At 43.9% G+C, this 22453-nt stretch overlaps 1 protein-coding gene across 1 annotated transcript in view; it reads right to left on the bottom strand.

Moving 5' to 3' along the window:
* The window catches only part of ablim1a (actin binding LIM protein 1a), a gene marked incomplete at both ends in the record, with an annotated part of 86475 nt that extends 64711 nt beyond the window's left edge, over window positions 1–21764 (bottom strand). Inside the window, one exon of the mRNA XM_084153068.1 lies at window positions 21635–21764. Within this exon, the coding sequence (XP_084009194.1) occupies window positions 21635–21764 (130 nt within the window). The remainder of the gene's footprint in view (window positions 1–21634) is intronic.
* Window positions 21765–22453: the final 689 nt, after the last annotated feature.

Here is a 22453-nt window from a genome sequence, read left to right as displayed (position 1 = left end):
ATCTGACCATAACTCTATCCTCCTGATTCCTGCTTATAAGCAAATACTAAAGCAGGAAGCACCAGTGACTCGTTCATAAAGAAGTGGTCAGATGACACAGATGCTAAGCTACAGGACTGTTTTGCTAGCACAGACTGGAATATGTTCTGGGATTCTTCTGATAGCATTGAGGAGTACCCCACATCAGTCACTGGCTTCATCAATAAGTGCATCGATGACGTCATCCCCACAGTGACCGTACGTACATACCCCAACCAGAAGCCATGGATTACAGGCAACATCCGCACTGAGCTAAAGGGTAGACCTGCCGCTTTCAAGGAGCGGAACTCTAACCCGGACGCTTATAAGAAATCCCGCTATGCCCTCCAACGAACCATCAAACAGGCAAAGAGTCAATACAGGACTAAGATTGAATCGTACTACACCGGCTCTGACGCTCGTCGGATGTGACAGGGCTTGAAAACTATTACAGACTACAAAGGGAAGCACAGCCGCAAGCTGCCCAGTGACACATGCCTACCAGACGAGCTAAATCACTTCTATGCTCGCTTCGAGGCAAGCAACACTGAAGCATACATGAGAGCATGTTCCTGGATGGCTATGTGATCACACTCTCCGTAGCCCATGTGAGTAAGACTTTTAAGCAGGTCAATATTCAACAAGGCCGCAGGGCCAGACTGATTTCCAGGACGTGTACTCGGAGCATGAGCTGACCAACTGGCAAGTGTCTTCACTGACATTTTCAACATGTCCCTGACTGAGTCTGTAATACCAACATGTTTCAAGCAGACCACCATTGTCCCTGTGCCCAAGAACACTAAGATAACCTGCCTAAATGACTACCGACCCGTAGCACTCACGTCTGTAGCCATGAAGTGCTTTGAAAGGCTGGTCATGGCTCACATCAACACCATTATCCCAGAAACCCTAGACCCACTCCAATTTGCATACAGCCCGAAGAGATCCACAGATGATGCAATCTCTATTGCACTCCACACTGCCCTTTCCCACCTGGACAAGAGGAACACCTACGTGAGAATGCTATACATTGACTACAGCTCAGCGTTCAACACCATAGCACCCTCAAAGCTCATCACTAAGCTAAGGACCCTAGGACTAAACACCTCCCTCTGCTACTGGATCCTGGACTTCCTGACGGGCCGCCCCCAGGTGGTAAGGGTAGGTAACAACACATCTGCCACGCTGATCCTCAACACAGGGGCCCCTCAGGGGTGCGTGCTTAGTCCCCTCCTGTACTCCCTGTTCACCCATGCCAGGAAAGACTCCAACACCATCATTAAGTTTGCCGATGACACAACAGTGGTAGGCCTGATCACCGACAACAAATGTATTTTTATTTATTTTTTTGTCATTTAGCCGACACTCTTGTCCAGAGTGATTTACAGTTAGTGCATACATTCTTTTTTTATTTTTCATACTGGCCCCCCGTGGGAATCGAACCCACAACCCTGGCATTGCAAACGCCATGCTCTACCAACTGAGCTACATCCCTGCCGGTCATTCCCTCCCCTACCCTGGACGATGCTGGGCCAATTGTGCGCCGCCCCATGGGTCTCCCGGTCACGGCCAGCTACGACAGAGCCTGGATTCGAACCAGGATCTCTAGTGGCACAGCTAGCACTGCCTTAGACCACTGCGCCACTCAGAGACCTGGCCGTGTGGTGCCAGGATAACAACCTCTCCCTGAACGTGATCAAGACAAAAGAGATTATTGTGGACTTCAGGAAAAAAAAGAGGACTGAGCACGCCCCCATTGTCATCGACGGGGCTGTAGTGGAACAGGTTTGGAGTTATTGTGCTGACGTTGCTTCCAGAAGCAGTTTGGAACTCGGTAATGAGTGTAGCAACCGAAGACAGACGATTTTTACGAGCTACGCGCTTCAGCACCCGGCAGTCCCATTCTGTGATCTTGTGTGGCCTACCACTTCGCGGCTGAGCCGTTGTTGTTCCTAGACGTTTTCACTTCACAATAACAGCACTTACAGTTGATCAGGGTAGCTCTAGCAGGGCGGAAGTTTGACGAACTGACTTGTTGGAAAGGTGGCATCTTAGGTTACACATTGAAAGTCACTGAGCTCTTCAGTAAGAGGACGACACAACAGTGGTAGGCCTGATCACCGACAACGATGAGACAGCCTATAGGGAGGAGGTCAGAGACCTGGCCGTGTGGTGCCAGGATAACAACCTCTCCCTCAACGTGACCAAGACAAAGGAGATGATTGTGGACTACAGGAAAAAAAAGAGGACTGAGCACGCCCCCATTCTCATCGACGGGGCTGTAGTGGAACAGGTTGAGAGCTTCAAGTTCCTTGGTGTCCACATCACCAACTAACTATCATGGTCCAAAAACACCAAGACAGTCGTGAAGAGGGCACGACAAAGCCTATTCCCCCTCAGGAGACTGAAAAGATTTGTCATGGGTCCTCAGATCCTCAACAAGTTATACAGCTGCACCATCGAGAGCATTCTGATTGGTTGCATCACCGCCTGGTATGGCAACTGCTTGGCCTCCGACTGCAAGGCACTACAGAGGGTAGTGTGTACGGCCTAGTACATCAGTGGGGCCAAGCTTCCTGCCATCCAGGACCTTTATACCAGGCGGTGTCAGAGGAAGGCCCTAAAATTATCGAAGACTTCAGCCACCCTAGTCATAGACTGTTCTCTCTGCTACCGCACGGCAAGCGGTACCGGAGCGCCAACTCTAGGTCCAAAGGCTTCTGAACAGCTTCTACCCCCAAGCCATAAGACTCCTGAACAGCTAATCATGGATACCCGGACTATTTGCATTCCCCCCCCCATCCTATCCCCCTCTTGTACGCTGCTGCTAATCTGTTTATTATATATGCATAGTCACTTTAACTCTACCCACATGTACATATTACCTCAATACTGCTGCTCATTAATTATTTTAAATTTTTCCTTATCAATTTTTTCCTTAAATATTGCATTGTTGGTTAAGGGCTTGTAAGTAAGCATTTCACTGTAATGTCTACACCTGTTGTATTCGGCGTATGTGGCAAATACAATTTTATTTTATTTTATTTGAAATTTGTCCTATGGTCTGGAGTCCAAATTTGAGATTTTTGGTTCCAACCGCCGTGTCTTTGTGAGACGCGGTGTGAGTGAACGGATAATCTCCACATGTATATTTCCCACCATGAAGCATGGAGTAGGATATGTTATGGTGTGGGTGTGCTTTGCTGGTGACACTGTCTGTGAGATATTTAGAATTCAAGGCACACTTAACCAGCATGGCTACCACAGCATTCAGCAGCGATACGCCATCCCATCTGCTTTTGGCTTAGTGGGACTATCATTTGTTTTTCAACAGGACAATGACCCAACACACCTCCAGGCTGTGTAAGTGCTATTTTATCAAAAATGAGAGTGATGGAGTGCTGCATCAAATGACCTGGCCTCCACAAACCCCGACCTCAACCAAAATGAGATGGTTTGGGATGAGCCGGACTGCAGAGTGAAGGAAAAGCAGCCAACAAGTGCTCAGCATATGTGGGAACGCCTTCAAGACTGTTGGGAAAGCATTCCAGGTGAAGCTGGTTGAGAGAATGTGCAAAGCTTTCATCAAGGCAAAGGGTGGCTATTCAATCTCAAATATTGTAAAATTATATTTTAGTAATTTAGCAGACGCTCTTATCCAGAGCGACTTACAGTTAGTGAGTGCATAATTTTTTTTTTTTCATACTGGCCCCCCATGGGAATCGAACCTACAACCCTGGCGTTGCAAACAAAATGCTCTACCAACTGAGCTACACGGGACTAGATGTATGCTGGGAGTCAGCAAGCAAGTACAGGGAGTGAATTTAATAATAAATTGAACATGGAACAAAACAAGAAGCACGAGTAGCGTACAGACATGAAACAAAGGAACAGAATCAATAACGCCTAGGGAAGGAACCAAAGGGAGTGACATGTATAGGGGAGGTAATCAGGAAGGTGATTGAGTCCAGGTGAGTCTCATAATACCGCGCAGGTGCGCGTAACGATGGTGGCAGGTGTACGTAATGAACCTTGAGCGCTGGAGAGAGGGAGCGGGAGTAGACGTGACAAATATAAAATATATGTTTAACCCTTTTTGGGTTACTACATGATTCCATATGTGATATTTCATAGTTTTGATGTCTTTACTATTATTCTACAATGTAGAAAATAGTAAAAATAAAGAAAAACCCTTGAATGAGTAGGTGTTCTAAAACCTTTGACCGGTAGTGTATATTACACACTTGACACATACACAAAAGTACACACACGTCTCTACACACACAGTATGTACCAACAGCTGGGTGGGTGAATTGAAAGTCCTTCTCCGTTCATACATGGCAAGTCCCTGTGTTAGTTAGAACATCCCAACAACAACAACCCTCTGGTCTATAACATCCAGCCATTTAGAAACAATTATTATTCTGTGTTTGGTCCCCAGGGATTAGTTATTCAGGGGGGGATGGTAGAGGGAGATACGTTCCCCCCAATTTGTGCCCATGTTTGAAGTGCTTTGTCTGGGACACTGGTGCAGGGGCTGGTGGGTGGACGGGGGTAGGGGTTGTGAATCAGATCATACATATTCATAAGAGGGAGGTTATAGGATGCCTTGATATGTCTGTGTGATAAAGAGTACTGCACGCCCACACCAAAACACACATGCCCAAAAAAAAATGGGAGACCCAGAAAAAGGGTTCTCTGAAGGACAGCTGAATAACCCTTTATGGTTCTAGGTAGTCTTTAAAATAGGAAGTTAAAGCTCAAGGCTGAGAGTGGAGATGAGAGTGGAGGCTTCATCAGTTATTTCCCCTCTCCATCCATCAATAACACACACTCGATTGTTATTTACCAGCAAGGCCTGTACATGCATAACAGGAAAATATGTCCCTGGGGGATTCAATCTGGCCTTCTCCAGTTCCCTCCAGTGCATCATCGGCAACCTTTATTATTGCTTACGCAGAGGCTTCCTTTAAAGGGGTGGAGGTGGGGGTTGGGGTTGTAGTAGGTGGGTTGTATGGCAGAAGGCAGCCCCCATCGAAGTGTGCTGAGCCTGGGGATGCTCTTTTGGTTATTGTTTGCCTACGACCATGGATTTGGGGGCTACGCTATCTGTTGTCTTATATCTGTCCTAGAGCAATGCAGGCTATGGGCTGTAAGTGTGAGAGGAGGCCTGGGTGATGATTAGGGCCATGTTCGGTAGGACAAACGTTGTGGAAAGTTTCACACATATGTGGAAACTACTTCAAGACTTTTTGAAAAGCATTCCAGGTGAAGCTGGTTGAGAGAATGCAGAGAGTGTGCAAAGCTGTCATCAAGGCAAAGGGTGGCTATTTGAAGAATCTCAAATATAAAATATATTTTGATTTTTTAAACACTTTTTAAATTACTACATGATTCCATATGTGTTATTTAATAGTTTTGATGTATTTCCTGTTGTTCTACAATGTAGAAAATAGTAAAAATAAAGAAAAACCCTTGAATGAGTAGATGTTCTAAAACTTTTAACTGGTAGCGTATAGTGTTTATTTGTATACAGGATTACTGTGTGTCTAAGACTATTTGCCCCCTCTTATCATATCCTAAACAATAAAAACCCTTCTGTCATAAATGCATTAAAATGACCTTATCAAAGGCATGGTTCTCTCCCTCTGAAAGACAATCCATTTAAATCCATTACAAGATCCAAAATCAGACTCCAATCTAGACTCTATCTTCTCTGTTTAACATCATGTGTCACATTTCTTATGATAATCAGACGAGTGGTTCAGCTTTAGCACAGAGCAAATGGCAAAGAAGGGATGTTTGTCACATATAATGAGTATTTCTATGGGTTGTCATACATAGCCTGGATGTCCCCTCTATTTCCTTCTCTAACCTAATTCTATCTCAATGGGAATGCAGGCTTCAGAGCTCTGTGTATTGATTTTAGGCTGCTACATTGGTGCTTGCTGTGTCTAACTCACGGTCTGTGTCCCAAATGGGACCCTATGGGCCCTGGTCAAAAGTAGTGCACTATGTAGGGAATAGGGTGCCATTTGGGGTGTACCCACTCTGCTTTACCTCTGTTCCTCTGTAAGTGCTGATCCTGTGCTACAGTTGTATAAATAGTGAGGATGTTCTGCTACTCTTTCAGGGAGGGGGAGGGTGGGGGGAGACAGAGGGAGAGAAAGGAGAGGGACAGAAAGGAGAGAGAGAGACCGAGGGGTAGAGGGAGGAGAGAGAGAGAGAGATAGAGAGAGAGACAGAGAGAGAGAGAGAGAGAGAGAGAGAGAGAGAGAGAGAGAGAGAGAGAGAGAGAGAGAGAGAGAGAGAGAGAGAGAGAGAGAGAGAGAGAGAGAGAGAGAGAGAGAGAGAGAGAGAGAGACAGAGAGAGAGAGAGAGAGAGACCGAGGGATAGAGGGAGGTACGCTTCAAAGAGGAGGCACTACTGCAGTGTCTGCAGTACTCTGCAAAACCTGGGTGAGTCACAAAAATATACAAGTGATTGTGATGATGATAAACTAGGGGATTCTGTGTATCATTGTTTCCGTGGCATGAGGTAGAAATGCTCTTGATGATTATCTGTGTTTACAGGCGAGCTGGAGTCAGCACAGGATTAGACACAGAGACTGTACAATACACACCCAATACACACACACTCACGCGCATGCAGACATGGACACACACACACACACTGTAATGAGACAAACACAACTGAAGCAAACACTGAAGATGTGATGGCGTAAAGAGCACATGTAACTCAAGGTAAGTAGATCTGTCTCCTCGGGTGTACGTCACATACCTTGTAATTTGCCAAGTACTTCTAGAGTATTATTAGCTTAATAGGGAGGGAAATCCACCCACAAGCACAATCTCTCTGAGAGTGTAGTCATTGTTTAGCTCCGTATTCCATGTGTCACACATTCAGCTCAGACACCAAAGCTCAGTGGGTCTCAGATAGGCCATATCATGTGATATGTCTGCCTGTCTGTCTGTCTGTCTGTCTGTCTGTCTGTCTGTATGTCTGTCTGTCTGCCACTGACACACACACGCTTGCGCGCACACACATACACAGTCACCCTCTTCATTTATATACAAGCAGGCACACGCACGCACGGATGCACAGACACAGACACACACACAGATATTTCACACTCGATACATATTATGGTTGGACATGGACTGATTTTAGTAAGAAAAACCTCACTATGAATGAGGCCACGGCAGACAATAATGGAGTGTACCTTTGAGTTGGTTACCATGGTTACGGCTGCAGACTGAGTGCGTGTCTGACAAGGGCTGCTCTGCGCCGTGTGGATCCCTACACTAGTGCTCCACTTTCCCTCTGTACACAAATGTACATTACCTCATCTCAAACTCACCACTGAAACTGGCCATCAAGCCATATTTTCATATTTACATGTAGTGAAATACTGCCAAAAACGCAGTCAGACCCAAATATCAATGTAATATTTCAGCATAAGGAACTGTATGTTTGCATGTGTGTCTGCGCTACACTGCAGATAACGCCTTGATAACTAAAAGGGATCTTCTATCCTGTGTGAATTGGTTATGCTTTAGTATGCTCCCTCAAAGAACAATCCTTACAAAAATGTGTTTGCATCACTAATACTGGTCCGCAACTTACATCAGCAATACATCTACAATGTAACACTAAAACCAGGACAGAGCCACATAAACACACACTGCACATCAGACTGTGGGCAGAAAAGCTGACAATCAAAACAAATCTCACAGACACACACACACACATACAATTCAATTACCTTTTTCCTTGACCATGACCATTGGTATTGAGGTAAAACTGACCAGAAAATGAGGGTTGATATGTATAAAAGATGTCCAGGCAGATGGTGTATCCTTAGAGTGAAGAATTAACTATGCAAGCTAGAGAGAGGTGAAAGATGCAGGAGAAAAGCTCTTCTCCACAAAACAATTCGGCAGCATGGGGTATGCCTCCTGCCAGGCTATTTTCTTCCACTCCCTCTCCTCTCCTCTCCACCTCTCCTCCCCCTCACACTCCATTTTCCCCACCTCCCCTTGGTCATCCCCCTGCTGCCAGCCCTCACCTCATTGCAGTGTCTAGGAGATGGCAGCTGCTGCCGTGTTACAAACATACTCTGGACCCCCGAAACATCCCCCTATACGTTACATTAAACACAGACACACACACACACACACACACACACACACACACACAGCTGTTATACACATACAGAAACCCCACGTGTCCATAAATACACAAATACAGACACACACTCTGTTGTGTCTGTGTTCAAGTCCCAGTACCTCTATCATGTTGCCATCCTGTCTCTCAAATAATCTATTGGTCTGTCTCTTTTTATCTCTCTTGTTGTGTTCTAAGCTTTACACAGACAACTACAGTAAAACCACAGCTATTGATTCCAGTCTCAAACTAGACAACATAGGACTAAGGACTCCTGGGGGAGACATGAGTCTTGTTAGGTTGTCAGCCTATGAACGACAGCCAACACCCTAACCAGTTGACAAAACACACAATTCCCCATGCAGTGGTGCGTTACTTCCATCCAGACACCCATGTACAGATCTAGGATCTTAATTTGATCACTCTTTTGTTGCTGAACATGTTCCTGATATGCAGGAAATGCAAACTTGTAGTTTGAGTTTTTAAAAGGCTTCTAAAGTTTGTCATTTCCACTTTGGTTTTTCAGATTTGATTTGCCCTAATGAAAAACGTATCATCCCATCCATAAATGTCCATGAATTATAATCCACATAAAAATTCACAGTTCCTGTTGCTGCCGGATTATTTTACTACTGTAGCAAACTAGCTGAAATTAAGATCCTACATCTGTATTTCTACTAGGGCACACAAAGGACTGATGTCAGCTGTTTGCCTGAAGGGGGACAGAGACCAGCAGTGAGGAGTAATACAAAAGAGGTTATAGTCAATGTACAGTATATTGTACATAAACATGATGTATGGAAAGTAATGATTAACGTTTCTGAGCAGTGAGTACATATATTTTCACATATACACTACCGGTCAAAAGTTTTAGAACACCTACTCATTCAAGGGTTTCCTTTATTTTTACTATTTTCTACATTGTAGAATAATAGTGAAGACATCAAAACTATGAAATAACACATATGGAATCATGTAGTAACCAAAAAAGTGTTAAACAAATCAAAATATATTTTATATTTGAGATTCTTCAAGTAGCCACCCTTTGCCTTTATGACAGCTTTGCACACTCTTGGCATTCTCTCAACCAGCTTCATGAGGTAGTCACCTGGAATGTATTTCAATTAACAGGTGTGCCTTGTTAAAAGTTAATTTGTGGAATTTCTTTCCTTCTTAATGCGTTTGAGCCAATCAGTTGTGTTGTGACAAGGTAGGGGGGTAAAAAGAAGATAGCCCTATTTGGTAAAAGACCAAGTCCATATCATGGCAAGAACAGCTCAAATAAGCAAAGAAAAACAACATTCCATTATTACTTTAAGACATGAAGGTCAGTCAATACGGAACATTTCAAGAACTTTTAAAGTTTCTTCAAGTGCAGTTGCAAAAACCATCAAGCGTTAAGATGAAACTGGCTCTCATGAGGACCGCCACACGAATGGAAGGACCGCCACAGGAATGGAAGACCCCTCTGCTGAACAGGATAAGTTCATTAGAATTACCAGCCTCAGAAATTGCAGCCAAAAATAAATGCTTCACGGAGTTCAAGTAATAGACACACCGCTGTGTCTTTGTGAGACACGCTGTGGGTGAACGGATGATCTCGACATGTGTATTTCCGACCGTAAAGCATGGAGGAGGAGGTGTTATGTTGTGGGGGTGCTTTGCTGGTGACACTGTCTGTGATTTCTTTAGAATTCAAGGCACACTTACCAGCATGGCTACCACAGCATTCTGCAGCGGTACACCATCCCATCTGCTTTGGGCTTAGTCGGATCTGACACCGCCTGGTAAAGAGGTCCTGGATGGCAGATAATGTAGCTCAGCCCCAGTGATGTACTGGGCCATACTCACCACCGTCTGTAGCGCCTTGCGGTCGGGTGCCTTGCAGTTGCCGTGCCAAGCAGTGAAGCAGCCAGTCAAAATTCTCTCAATGGTGCAGCTGTAGAACTATTTGAGGATCTGAGGGCCCGTGCCAAAACTTTTCAGCCTCCTGAGGAGGAAGAGAGCCCCTTTCACAACTGTGTGGGTGTGTGTCGGTAATGTTAATTCCTTAGTGATGTGGATAATGAGGAACTCGACCCGTTCCACTACAGCCCCATCGACGTGGATGGGGGCATGTACGGCCCTCTGTTTCCTGTAGTCCATGATCAGCTACTTTGTCTTGCTGTCATTGAGGGAGAGGTTGTTGTCCTGCCACCGCACTGCCAGGTCTCTGACCTCCTCCCTATAGACTGTCATCGCCGTCGGTGATCAGTCCTACCCCCGCCGTGTCGTCAGCAAACTTGATGATGGTGTTGGAGTCGTGTGCAGCCACGCAGTTGTGGGTGAACAGGGAGTACGGGAGGGGACTAAGCACATACCCCAGAGGGGCCCCCGTGTTGATGGTCAGCGTGGCGGATGTGTTTTTGCCTACCCTCACCACCTGGGGGCGGCCTGTCAGGAAGTACAGGATCCAGTTACAGAGGGAGGTATTCAGTCCCAGGGTCCTGAGCTTGGAGGGGACTATGGTGTTGAATGCTGAGCTGTAGTCAATGAACAGCATTGTTTTATAGGTATTAATTTTATCCAGGTGGGTGAGGGTAGTGTGGAGTGCATTGGAGATTGCGTCATCTGTGAATCTGTTGGGGCAGTATGGGAATTGGAGTGGGTTCGGGGTGTCTGGGATGATGGTGCTGATGTGAGCCATGACCAGCCTTTCAAAGCACTTCATGGCTATAGATGTGAGTGCTAAGGAGCGATGGTCATTTAGGCAGGTTACCTTGCCATTCTTGGGCACGGGAACTATGGTAGTCTGCTTGAAACAAGCTGGTATTACAGACCGGGTCAGGGTTAGGTTGAAAATGTCAGTGAAGACACTCGCCAGCTGGTTAGCACATGCTCTGAGGACGCATCCTGGTATTCCGTCTGGACCCACGGCCTTGCGAATGTTAACCTGTTTAAAGATCACACAGTCATCCGGAACAGATGGTGCTCTCATGCATGGTTCAGTGTTGCTTGCCTCGAAGCGAGCATAGAAGGCATTTAGCTAGTCTGGTAGGCTTGCATCGGTGGGAAGCTCGCAGCTGAGTTTCTCTTTGTAATATGTGATAGTTTGCAAGCCCTGCCACATCCGACGAGCGTCGGAGCCAGCGTAGTAGGATTCGATCTTAGTCCTGTATTGACGATTTACATGTTTGATGGCTTGCCTGAGGTCGTAGGGTGATTTCTTATGAGCATTCAGATTAGTGTCCCACTCTTTGAAAGAGGCAGCTCTTTATCTCAGTGCAGGTGTTGCCTTTAATCCATGGCTTCTAGTTGGATACATACATACAGTCACAGTGGGAACAATGTCATCGATGCACTTATTAATGAAGCCGGTGAGTGATTTGGTATACTCCTCAATGTTATCGGATGAATCCCGAAACATATTCCAGTCTGTGCTAGCGAAACAGTCCTGTAGTTTAGCATCTGCTTCATCGGACTACTTCCATATTGAGCGTGTCATTGGTACTTCCTGTTAGAGTTTTTGCTTGTAAGCAGAAAACCGGAGGATAGAGTTATGGTCTGTTTTGCCGAAGAGAGGGTGAGGGAGAGCTATGTAAGTGTTTCCATGTGTGGAGTGAAGGTGATCTAGAGTTTTGTTGCTTCTAGTTGCACAGGTGAAATCCTGGTAAAAAATTAGGTAAAATGGATTTCAGTTTCCCTGCATTAAAATCACCGGCCACAAAAAACTATTCTTCTGAATGTGCAGTTTCTTGTTTGATATGGCCCTATACAGTTCGTTGAGTGCGTTCTTAGTGTCAGCTATGGTTTGTGGTGGTAAATAGACAGTTAAGAAAAATATAGATGAAAACTCTCGGTAAATAGTATGGTCTGCAGCTTATCATGAGGTATTCTAACTCAGGCGAGCAAAAACTCAAGACTTCCTCAATTTTACCGCAGTGGGCTGAATCAGGGTCACACAGAGTGATTCTTGGTAGCCTTAAACAAATAAATCTACTATGAAACAAAAATATACACCTCACACATGTTTACAATGCATTCGGAAAGTATTCAGACCCCTTGACTTTTTCTACATTTTGTTACATTACAGCCTTATTATAAAATTGATTTTTTTTTATTCCCTCATCAGTCTACTCACAATACCCCATAATGACAAAGCAAAAACTGTTTTTTATACATTTTTGCAAATGTGTTAAGAATGCTTTGTTGAAGCACATTTGGCAGTGATTACAGCCTCGAGTCTTCTTGGGTATGATGCTACAAGCTTGACACACCTGTATTTGGGGAGTTTCTCCCATTCTTCTCTGCAGATCCTCTCAAGCTCTGTCAGGTTGGATGGGGAGCATCGCTGCACAGCTATTTTAAGGTCTCTCCAGAGATGTTCGATCAAGTTCAAGTCCGGGCTCTGGCTGGGACACTCAAGGACATTCAGAGACTTGTCCCGAAGCCACTCCTGGGTTGTCTTGGCTGTGTGCTTAGGGTCGTTGTCCTGTTGGAAGGTGAACCTTCGCCCCAGTCTGAGGTCCTGAGCACTCTGGAGCAGGTTTACATCAAAGATCTCTCTGTACTTCGCTCCGTTCATCTTTGCCTCGATCATGACTAGTATCTCAGTACCTGCCTCTGAAAAACATCCCCACAGAATTATGCTGACACCACCATACTTCACCATAGGGATGGTGCCAGGTATCCTCCAGACGTGACGCTTGGCATTCAGGCCAAAGTGTTCAATCTTGGTTTCATCAGACCAGAGAATCTTATTTCTCATGGTCTGAGAGTCCTTTAGGTGCCTTTTGGCAAACTCCAAGTGGCTGTCATGTGCCTTTTACTGAGGAGTGGTTTTCTTCTGGCCACTCTACCATAAAGGCCTGATTGGTGGAGTGCTGCATAGATGGTTGTCCTTCTGGAAGGTTCTCCTATCTCCACAGAGGAACTCAGGAGCGCTGTCAGAGTGACCATCGGGTTCTTGGTCACTTCCCTGACCAAGGCCCTTCTCCCCCGATTGCTCAGTTTGGCCGGGTGGCCAGCTCTAGGAAGGGTCTTGATGGTTCCAAACTTCTTCCATTTAAGAATGATGGAGGCCACTGTGTTCTTGGGGACCTTCAATGCTGCAGAACTTTTTTGGTACCCTTCCCCAGATCTGTGCCTCAACACAATCCTGTCTCGGAGCGCTATGGACAATTCCTTCGACCTCACGGCTTGGTTTTAGCTCTGACATGCACTGTCAACTGTGGGACCTTATGTAGACAGGTGGGTGCCTATCCAAATCATGTCCAATCAATTGAATTTACCACAGGTGGACTCAAATCAATTTGTAGAAACATCTCAAGGATGATCAATGGGAACAGGATGCACCTGAGCTCAATTTCGAGTCTCAGAGCAAAGGGTCTGAATGTAAATATTACTTATGTAAATAAGGTATTTATTTTTTTTGTCAGTAATGAATTTGCAAAAATGTCTAAAAACCTGTTTTCCCTTTGTTATTATGGGGTATCATGTGTAGATTGATGAGGATTTGTATTTATTTAATCCATTTTAGAATAAGGCTGTAACGTACAGTGAGGGAAAAAAGTATTTGATCCCCTGCTGATTTTGTACGTTTGCCCACTGACAAAGACATGATCAGTCTATAATTTTAATGGTAGGTTAATTTGAACAGTGAGAGACAGAATAACAACAAAAAATCCAGAAAAACGCGCGTAAAAAATGTTATACATTTATTTGCATTTTAATGAGGGAAATAAGTATTTGACCCCTCTGAAAAACATGACTTAGTACTTGGTGGCAAAACCCTTGTTGGCAATCACAGAGGTCAGACGTTTCTTGTAGTTGGCCACCAGGTTTGCACACATCTCAGGATGGATTTTGTCCCACTCCTCTTTGCAGATCTTCTCCAAGTCATTAAGGTTTCGAGGCTGATGTTTGGCAACTTGAACCTTCAGCTCCCTCCACAGATTTTCTATGGGATTAAGGTCTGGAGACTGGCAAGGCCACTTCTACTTCTTGAGCCACTCCTTTGTTGCCTTGGCCGTGTGTTTTGTGTCATTGTCATGCTGGAATACCCATCCACGACCCATTTTCAATGCCTTGGCTGAGGGAAGGAGGTTCTCACCCAAGATTTGACGGTACATGGCCCTGTCCATCATCCCTTTGATGCGGTAAAGTTGTCCTGTCCCCTTAGCAGAAACCCCCCCCCCCCAAAGCATAATGTTTCCACCTCCATGTTTGACGGTGGGGATGGTGTTCTTGGGGTCATAGGCAGCATTCCTCCTCCTCCAAACACGGTGAGTTGAGTTGATGCCAAAGAGCTCCATTTTGGTCTCATCTGACCACAACACTTTCACCCAGTTCTCCTCTGAATCATTCAGATGTTCATTGGCAAACTTAAGACGGGCCTGTATATGTGCTTTCTTGAGCAGGGGGATCTTGCGGGTGCTGCAGGATTTCAGTCCTTCACGGCGTAGTGTGTTACCAATTGCTTTCTTGGTGACTATGGTCCCAGCTGCCTTGAGATCATTGACAAGATCCTCCTGTGTAGTTCTGGGCTGATTCCTCACCGTTCTCATGATCATTGCAACTCCACGAGGTGAGATCTTGCATGGAGCCCCAGGCCAAGGGAGATTGACTGTTATTTTGTGTTTCTTCCATTTGCGAATAATCACACCAACTGTTGTCACCTTCTCACCAAGCTGCTTGGCGATGGTCTTGTACCCCATTCCAGCCTTGTGTAGGTCTACAATCTTGTCCCTGACATCCTTGGAGAGCTCTTTGGTCTTGGCCATGGTGGAGAGTTTGGGATCTGATTGATTGATTGCTTCTGTGGACAGGTGTCTTTTATACAGGTAACAAGCTGAGATTAGGAGCAATCCCTTTAAGAGTGTGCTCCTAATCTCAGCTCGTTACCTGTATAAAAGACACCTGGGAGCCAGAAATCTTTCTGATTGAGAGGGTATATATATATATATATATATATATATATATATATATATATATATATATATATATATATACTTATTTCCCTCATTAAAATGCAAATCAATTTATAACATTTTTGACATGTGTTTTTCTGGATTTTTTTGTTGTTATTCTGTCTCTCACTGTTCAAATAAACCTACCATTAAAATTATAGACTGATCATTCCTTTTTATTTTTATTTAATTTTTTATATATATATTTTTTTTAGTGTTTTATTTTTATTTATTTTATTATAATTTTTTTGGGGGGGGGATGGATCAGCTTAATATTGCAGATAGATTGTATCTTCTATCAATGTAATTGTCTGCATCACTCCCAATCCCCCATGTTTTTTATATATATACCCTTTATTACTTTTCAACCCCGCCATCCAAAATTATAGACTGATCATTTCTTTGTCAATGGGCAAACGTACAAAATCAGCAGGGGATCAAATACTTTTTCCCTCACTGTTACAAGATTTGGAAAAAGTCAAGTGGTCTGAATACTTTCCAAATGCACTGTGTGGGCTTAAAAAAAAGACGACACCTGTACCATGTCAGATATAGAGTTGAAATGCATTCAATTTTAAGTTTTATACATCACAGAAGACTGAAATATAACAAAACCATTTGACATACAGTGGGGAAAAAAAAAATTTAGTCAGCCACCAATTGTGCAAGTTCTCCCACTTAAAAAAATTAGAGAGGCCTGTAATTTTCATCATAGGTACACGTCAACTATGACAGACAAATTGAGAATTTTTTTTGCAGAAAATCACATTGTAGGATTTTTTATGAATTTATTTGCAAATTATGGTGGAAAATAAGTATTTGGTCACCTACAAACAAGCAAGATTTCTGGCTCTCACAGACCTGTAACTTCTTCTTTAAGAGGCTCCTCTGTCCTCCACTCGATACCTGTATTAATGGCACCTGTTTGAACTTGTTATCAGTATAAAAGACACCTGTCCACAACCTCAAACAGTCACACTCCAAACTCCACTATGGCCAAGACCAAAGAGCTGTCAAAGGACACCAGAAACAAAATTGTAGACCTGCACCAGGCTGGGAAGACTGAATCTGCAATAGGTAAGCAGCTTGGTTTGAAGAAATCAACTGTGGGAGCAATTATTAGGAAATGGAAGACATACAAGACCACTGATAATCTCCCTCGATCTGGGGCTCCACGCAAGATCTCACCCCGCAGGGTCAAAATGACCACAAGAACGGTGAGCAAAAATCCCAGAACCACACGGGGGGACCTAGTGAATGACCTGCAGAGAGCTGGGACCAAAGTAACAATGCTTACCATCAGTAACACACTACACCGCCAGGGACTCAAATCATGCAGTGCCAGACGTGTCCCCCTGCTTAAGCCAGTACATGTCCAGGCCCGTCTGAAGTTTGCTAGAGTGCATTTGGATGATCCAGAAGAGGATTGGGAGAATGTCATATGGTCAGATGAAACCAAAATAGAACTTTTTGGTAAAAACTCAACTCGTCGTGTTTGGAGGACAAAGAATGCTGAGTTGCATCCAAAGAACACCATACCTACTGTGAAGCATGGGGGTGGAAACATCATGCTTTGGGGCTGTTTTTCTGCAAAGGGACCAGGACGACTGATCCGTGTAAAGGAAAGAATGAATGGGGCCATGTATCGTGAGATTTTGAGTGAAAACCTCCTTCCATCAGCAAGGGCATTGAAGATGAAACGTGGCTGGGTCTTTCAGCATGACAATGATCCCAAACACACCGCACGGGCAACGAAGGAGTGGCTTCGTAAGAAGCATTTCAAGGTCCTGGAGTGGCCTAGCCAGTCTCCAGATCTCAACCCCATAGAAATTCTTTGGAGGGAGTTGAAAGTCCGTGTTGCCCAGCGACAGCCCCAAAACATCACTGCTCTAGAGGAGATCTGCATGGAGGAATGGGCCAAAATACCAGCAACAGTGTGTGAAAACCTTGTGAAGACTTACAGAAAACGTTTGACCTGTGTCATTGCCAACAAAGGGTATATAACAAAGTATTGAGAAACTTTTGTTATTGACCAAATACTTATTTTCCACCATAATTTGCAAATAAATTCATTACAAATCCTACAATGTGATTTTCTGGATATATTTTTCTCATTTTGTCTGTCATAGTTGACGTGTACCTATGATGAAAATTACAGGCCTCTCTCATCTTTTTAAGTGGGAGAACTTGCACAATTGGTGGCTGGTGAATTGGTGAAATTGGTGAAAAAAAAAGAGGACTGAGCACGCCCCCATTCTCATGGCACGACAAAGCCTATTCCCCCTCAGGAGACTGAAAAGATTTGGCATGGGTCCTCAGATCCTCAAAAAATTATACAGCTGCACCATCGAGAGCATCCTGACTGGTTGCATCACCGCCTGGTATGGCAACTGCTTGGCCTCCGACCGCAAGGCACTACAGAGGGTAGTGCGTACGGCCCAGTACATCACTGGGGCCAAGCTTCCTGCCATCCAGGACCTCTATACCAGGCGGTGTCAGAGGAAGGCCCTCAAAATTGTCAAAGACTCCAGCCACCCTAGTCATAGACTGTTCTCTCTGCTACCGCACGGCAAGCGGTACCGGAGTGCCAAGTCTAGGTCCAAAAGACTTCTCAACAGCTTCTACCCCCAAGCCATAAGACTCCTGAACAGCTAATCATGGCTACCCATGACTCTGCACCGGTACCCCCCTGTATATATAGCCTCCCTACTATTATTTTATTTTACTTCTGCTCTTATTTTTTCTCAACACTTTTTTTGTTTTTTGTTGTTGTTTTATTTTTTTTTGTTAAAAATAAATGCACTGTTGGTTAAGGGCTGTAAGTAAGCATTTCACTGTAATGTCTGCACCTGTTGTATTCGGCGCATGTGACCAATACAATTTGATTTGATTTGATTTGATTTGACTAAATACTTTTTTCCCCACTGTATAAACACCAGATTTTCTGCGTTAAAAAACAACAACATATCTTTATCCTTATATAAAATCCTGACCTTGAATGCAAACACTAACAAGACTTTTGGAATTGATTTATGATTTATTTGAACAGGGAAATGTACCACACCTAAACTGGAGCATTTAATGCGTTGAACCATCATAATCATATTGAATGAATCCACTTTGCATCGATTAAGGTTCAAAATGTTATGGGCCCCCTAAACTGGTTCTGTGCCCCACCTTGGCCACCTCATTCAAAATGTTCTGGACACGCCACTGGTTGGGGGTCCTCGAGCGGAGAAATTATTATTACTAGTATAATTTTTTTTTATTATGCCCAGCTCATGAGGTCCCTTGATGATGTGAGGCCTGAGGTAATTGCCTCTTCTGCCTAATGGTAAATCCACCACTGATTATTACAATAACCCAACACAAACTGGGATTAATTCTAATCCTGCTCTTAATTAAAGTGCAGCCATTGGCTCTCTATCTATCTTTGGACATTGATGGGGGGTTGGCTTCTGATAGTATAATGTATTACAAAACAGAGATAATGGCCATGTGATAAGAGCGAGTTAGTTATCATGCACATCTTTCAATCTGAGGTACGTCTCAAATGGTATCCTTTTTCCTATTTAGTGCACTATATGTGACTCACCACCTGGATTTGGTCTTATGTAGCAAAATTTGAAATCGTATTTTTTACATTGGATAAGAGCTACTAAATGGTATATCATACACTGCATTTTAGGAACAATGGGTAAGTAATTCTGCTTTGAAAGTTGATAAACTTGTAAACTCACTTTTGAGAAAATGGAATTTGAATGTTTTGGTATCTAGCGAAGAGCTCTTCTTTTTCTTTTCTTTTCTTTTTTTTTGGGGGGGGGGGGGGGGGGGTTGATCAGCTTAATATTAGATTGTAACTTCCATCAATGTAATTGTCTGCATCACTTCCAATCCCCCATGTTTATATATATATACCCTTTATTACTATATATATATATATATATATATATATACACACACATACACACATACATACACATATACATATACATATACACACATACACACACACATACACACCCACATACATACCTACATACATACATACATATCCTTTTTAAAAATATATATATTTCCCTTTATTACTTTCCAACCCCGCCACCCTTTCCCCACTTGGAGTAAACTAGTGAACAACAACGCCTAGGCCTCTACTTTCAGCCCATACCCACTATCTACATTTTATGGAAACAGTCAATTTTACAATAATTACATTTTGTTTGTTCTTTCTCCTGAACTTCTTCTACTCTCAACCTCTCCGATCATTTTCATGATGTCCATCCGGTTTGCTTCTATATGCCATATCTTTCCAACTGTGCTCCTTCACAAAAGCTCCCAACCTACAACCCATATAGTTATTATGGATACAGCGTGCCTACATTATTAGTTATCTTGTTATTGTTTGTTGTTAGTTGTTATTAGTCCCATCCTTCAATTCCATTCAACACCTCCCATCTATCTTTTAACACCATCCATATAGGAATTCTATTTGCCATATATATATTTCAACTGTACTGTGATGTCTTACAACAGTTCTGAACCTTTCTATTCTCATTGTTTCTACAGATTGTGAATTGAAAATAAACATTTTTGCTAATAGTATTATTATGTTATTGATTGATTGACTATGACTTTTCAGATCACCCAGTAGTGCTATCTGCAGGGTTAGCTCCAGGTAAATATTGCAATCCTTTAGCCATTCCTGGACCAGTGTCCAAAAACAAGCTACAAATGGACAGTACCAAAACAAATGATCTAATGATTCTGTCTCTTCGCAGCAAAATCTGCAGAGCTGGGAAGATTGTATCCCCCATATAAATAACATTCTATTGGTAGCAAGAATGTTATATATTATATAGACAACCTCTTTGTCTATACCCATTCAGCATCATTCACACCCTCTTAAGCTTTAGCCCCACTCATCTCGTTTCGCTCTCGGAGCGTTCAGAGCGCATACTTGACGTTCTGGCCAATGATTTGTTTACCTCTGGATAACATGAAAACAGCCTAACCAGCTCTGCTGGCAACAATTTCATTATGCTTTTTTGACGATGTGTACTGACACCGGCCATATTCAACGGGTGTTGTACACTTTAGCTTAAGACATGTAGCCAGCTAGCTAGGTAACGGTAGCTAACTCCGTTCCGTACATATGTGGGCAACCGAGGCATTCAAACGAGGCTGCAATGAAAACTAATGGGACTGTAGCGAATGTGTTGGCATCAAAATCCGGGGTGTGATCTAGGTTTCGATTCAGCATTGATTGACATGGTAATGGACCAATAGTATTGGGGTGGCAGGTAGCTTAGTGATTAAGAGCGTTGTGCCAGTAAACAAAAGGTCGCTGGTTCTACTCCCCGAGCCGACTAGTTGAAAAATCTGTCGATGTGCCCTTGAGCAAGGCACTTAACCCTAATTGCTCATGTAAGTCGCTCTGGATAAGTGCGTCTGCTAAATGACTAAAATGTAAAAATGAGAAGAGTTGAAAAAACTGACTCCGCTGACGCTGTACGTTAAAGTGTGACATGTCACGACCTAACAACCATCTAAAAGATGTTGAAAAACGTCTTTATACAACAAGTTTACAACCTGACCATGTCATAATGAAGTCATTGCAACTTTCCCCCCCTGCTGTGGCTAGATGTACATATCTAGCATAAGAAAACGCTGTCCACCACTGAGGATGGACCAACGATCGATTGTTTTCAACTGATCAACTTCAAGTAGTGCACTATATAGGGAATAGGGTGCCATTTGGGACACAGACCATATCTCACAGCCTGGCGTGCAGGCAATGGATGAATAAGGTCTGGATAGTCCTCATCCACACTGTAATCCTGATGTAAACCACCATGTTGGTTCCTTACTTGGCAGACTGTGGCCCTTTTCCCCACATAAGTTTTATATTACATAAATTCCGAGAAGACAGCAATACATTTTTGACTTCTCTGCAATAACAGTTTTTTGGAGTCAATAAGATATGATTGCGTAACACACCACACACACGTGGACATGCACACAGACACACACATGCGCGCACTCACACAGACACACACACACACAGGCCAGTGCTGGACTGCCTGAAGTAGTATAATTATTGACTTTCAACACAATTAAAATGAAGTAATCTCTTTACAACACCTTATCAATTCACTTTCATAATCTGCTTTATTCCGCCTACTCACAAACAGCACGCTGAGCTTTGACTGATGCTGCACTTGGACCACAGCACTTAATGCTAATATCAAACAGTACTCAAAAAGTATGTAGAGCTAGTTGTATAACTCTGAAAAACAATACCCAGTTCAAAGTGACTAATGAAGTGAAGAGTGAAGAGATTAATAGATACAGGCAGGCAAGCAGGCTGGCAGGCAGACACAAAGACAGACAGACCAGTAGACAGACAGACAGACAGACCGACAGACAGACAGACAGACAGACAGGCAGACAGAAAAAACAGATTTTCCCTGCCGGCTCCTCCTACCCCATACCATAGCCCTACCTGGTGCCAGATCGATAAGTCTCTCACTCAGGTAATAGTCGTTAGGGTTGAGGTACGGCAGCTGCTGCATGTACACTTTGGGAATGAGGTAGAGCACCTCAGCCACTTGCCCATCCTCAATGATGGACATGCGCTTGACTGAGTTTCTATGTTTGATGTGGGTGAGGCGGTCCACTGTGTGGCTACGGTTGGAGCTACACAGCTTGCCCAGTCTGTTGAGGGTGGGCATGTTGCCCGGTTCCTCCTCAGCCTTCCCACAGAGCAGGGTACAACACTCTAAATACAACTCAGCCAGAATCCTAGGATGGCTTTCACGTCTACCAGGACACTTCAAACCTCCAGCGCAGAAGACATCGACGGAAACGTGGGTACAGGCCTCGAAAATCTCAGAGCTGTGAACATGTCAGACATCCACCATCACGTGTCATGTAAAGATCCAAAGACAGAGCGTGATGTAGATTTCCAAAGGAATCTCCTCCTGTAGATCTCCTTCAAGTGGACATCCCAGACCTCCAGAGCAGAGGTGACGCTTCAAGAATAGAACCTGTATCACAGGTGTTCATTTCAGTCTTCAGGGTCGAGGTCAAGACAGCAAACAGCAGGCAGAGAGCACAGAGCATTTACCACATAGCATAGCCTAAAGGTATATAGCAGAACAGTGTAGGGATAAAGAGGCTTAAACTGTGTCTTCCACCCAACCAGATCAGCCAGCTTCTTCCCCCACTTCCTTAAGCAGCTTAGGGCTGACGTAGACTCCATGATTATCTTCAGGGTGGGGTTAGGTGGCCTGGGTATACTGTAAAGGGGTTGCCGTGAATT

This window comes from Coregonus lavaretus, assembly GCF_964263955.1.
Source record: "Coregonus lavaretus genome assembly, chromosome: 36".
In the NCBI taxonomy this organism is placed as follows: Eukaryota; Metazoa; Chordata; class Actinopteri; order Salmoniformes; family Salmonidae; genus Coregonus; species Coregonus lavaretus.
This window is presented reverse-complemented; position numbering and strand designations above follow the sequence as displayed.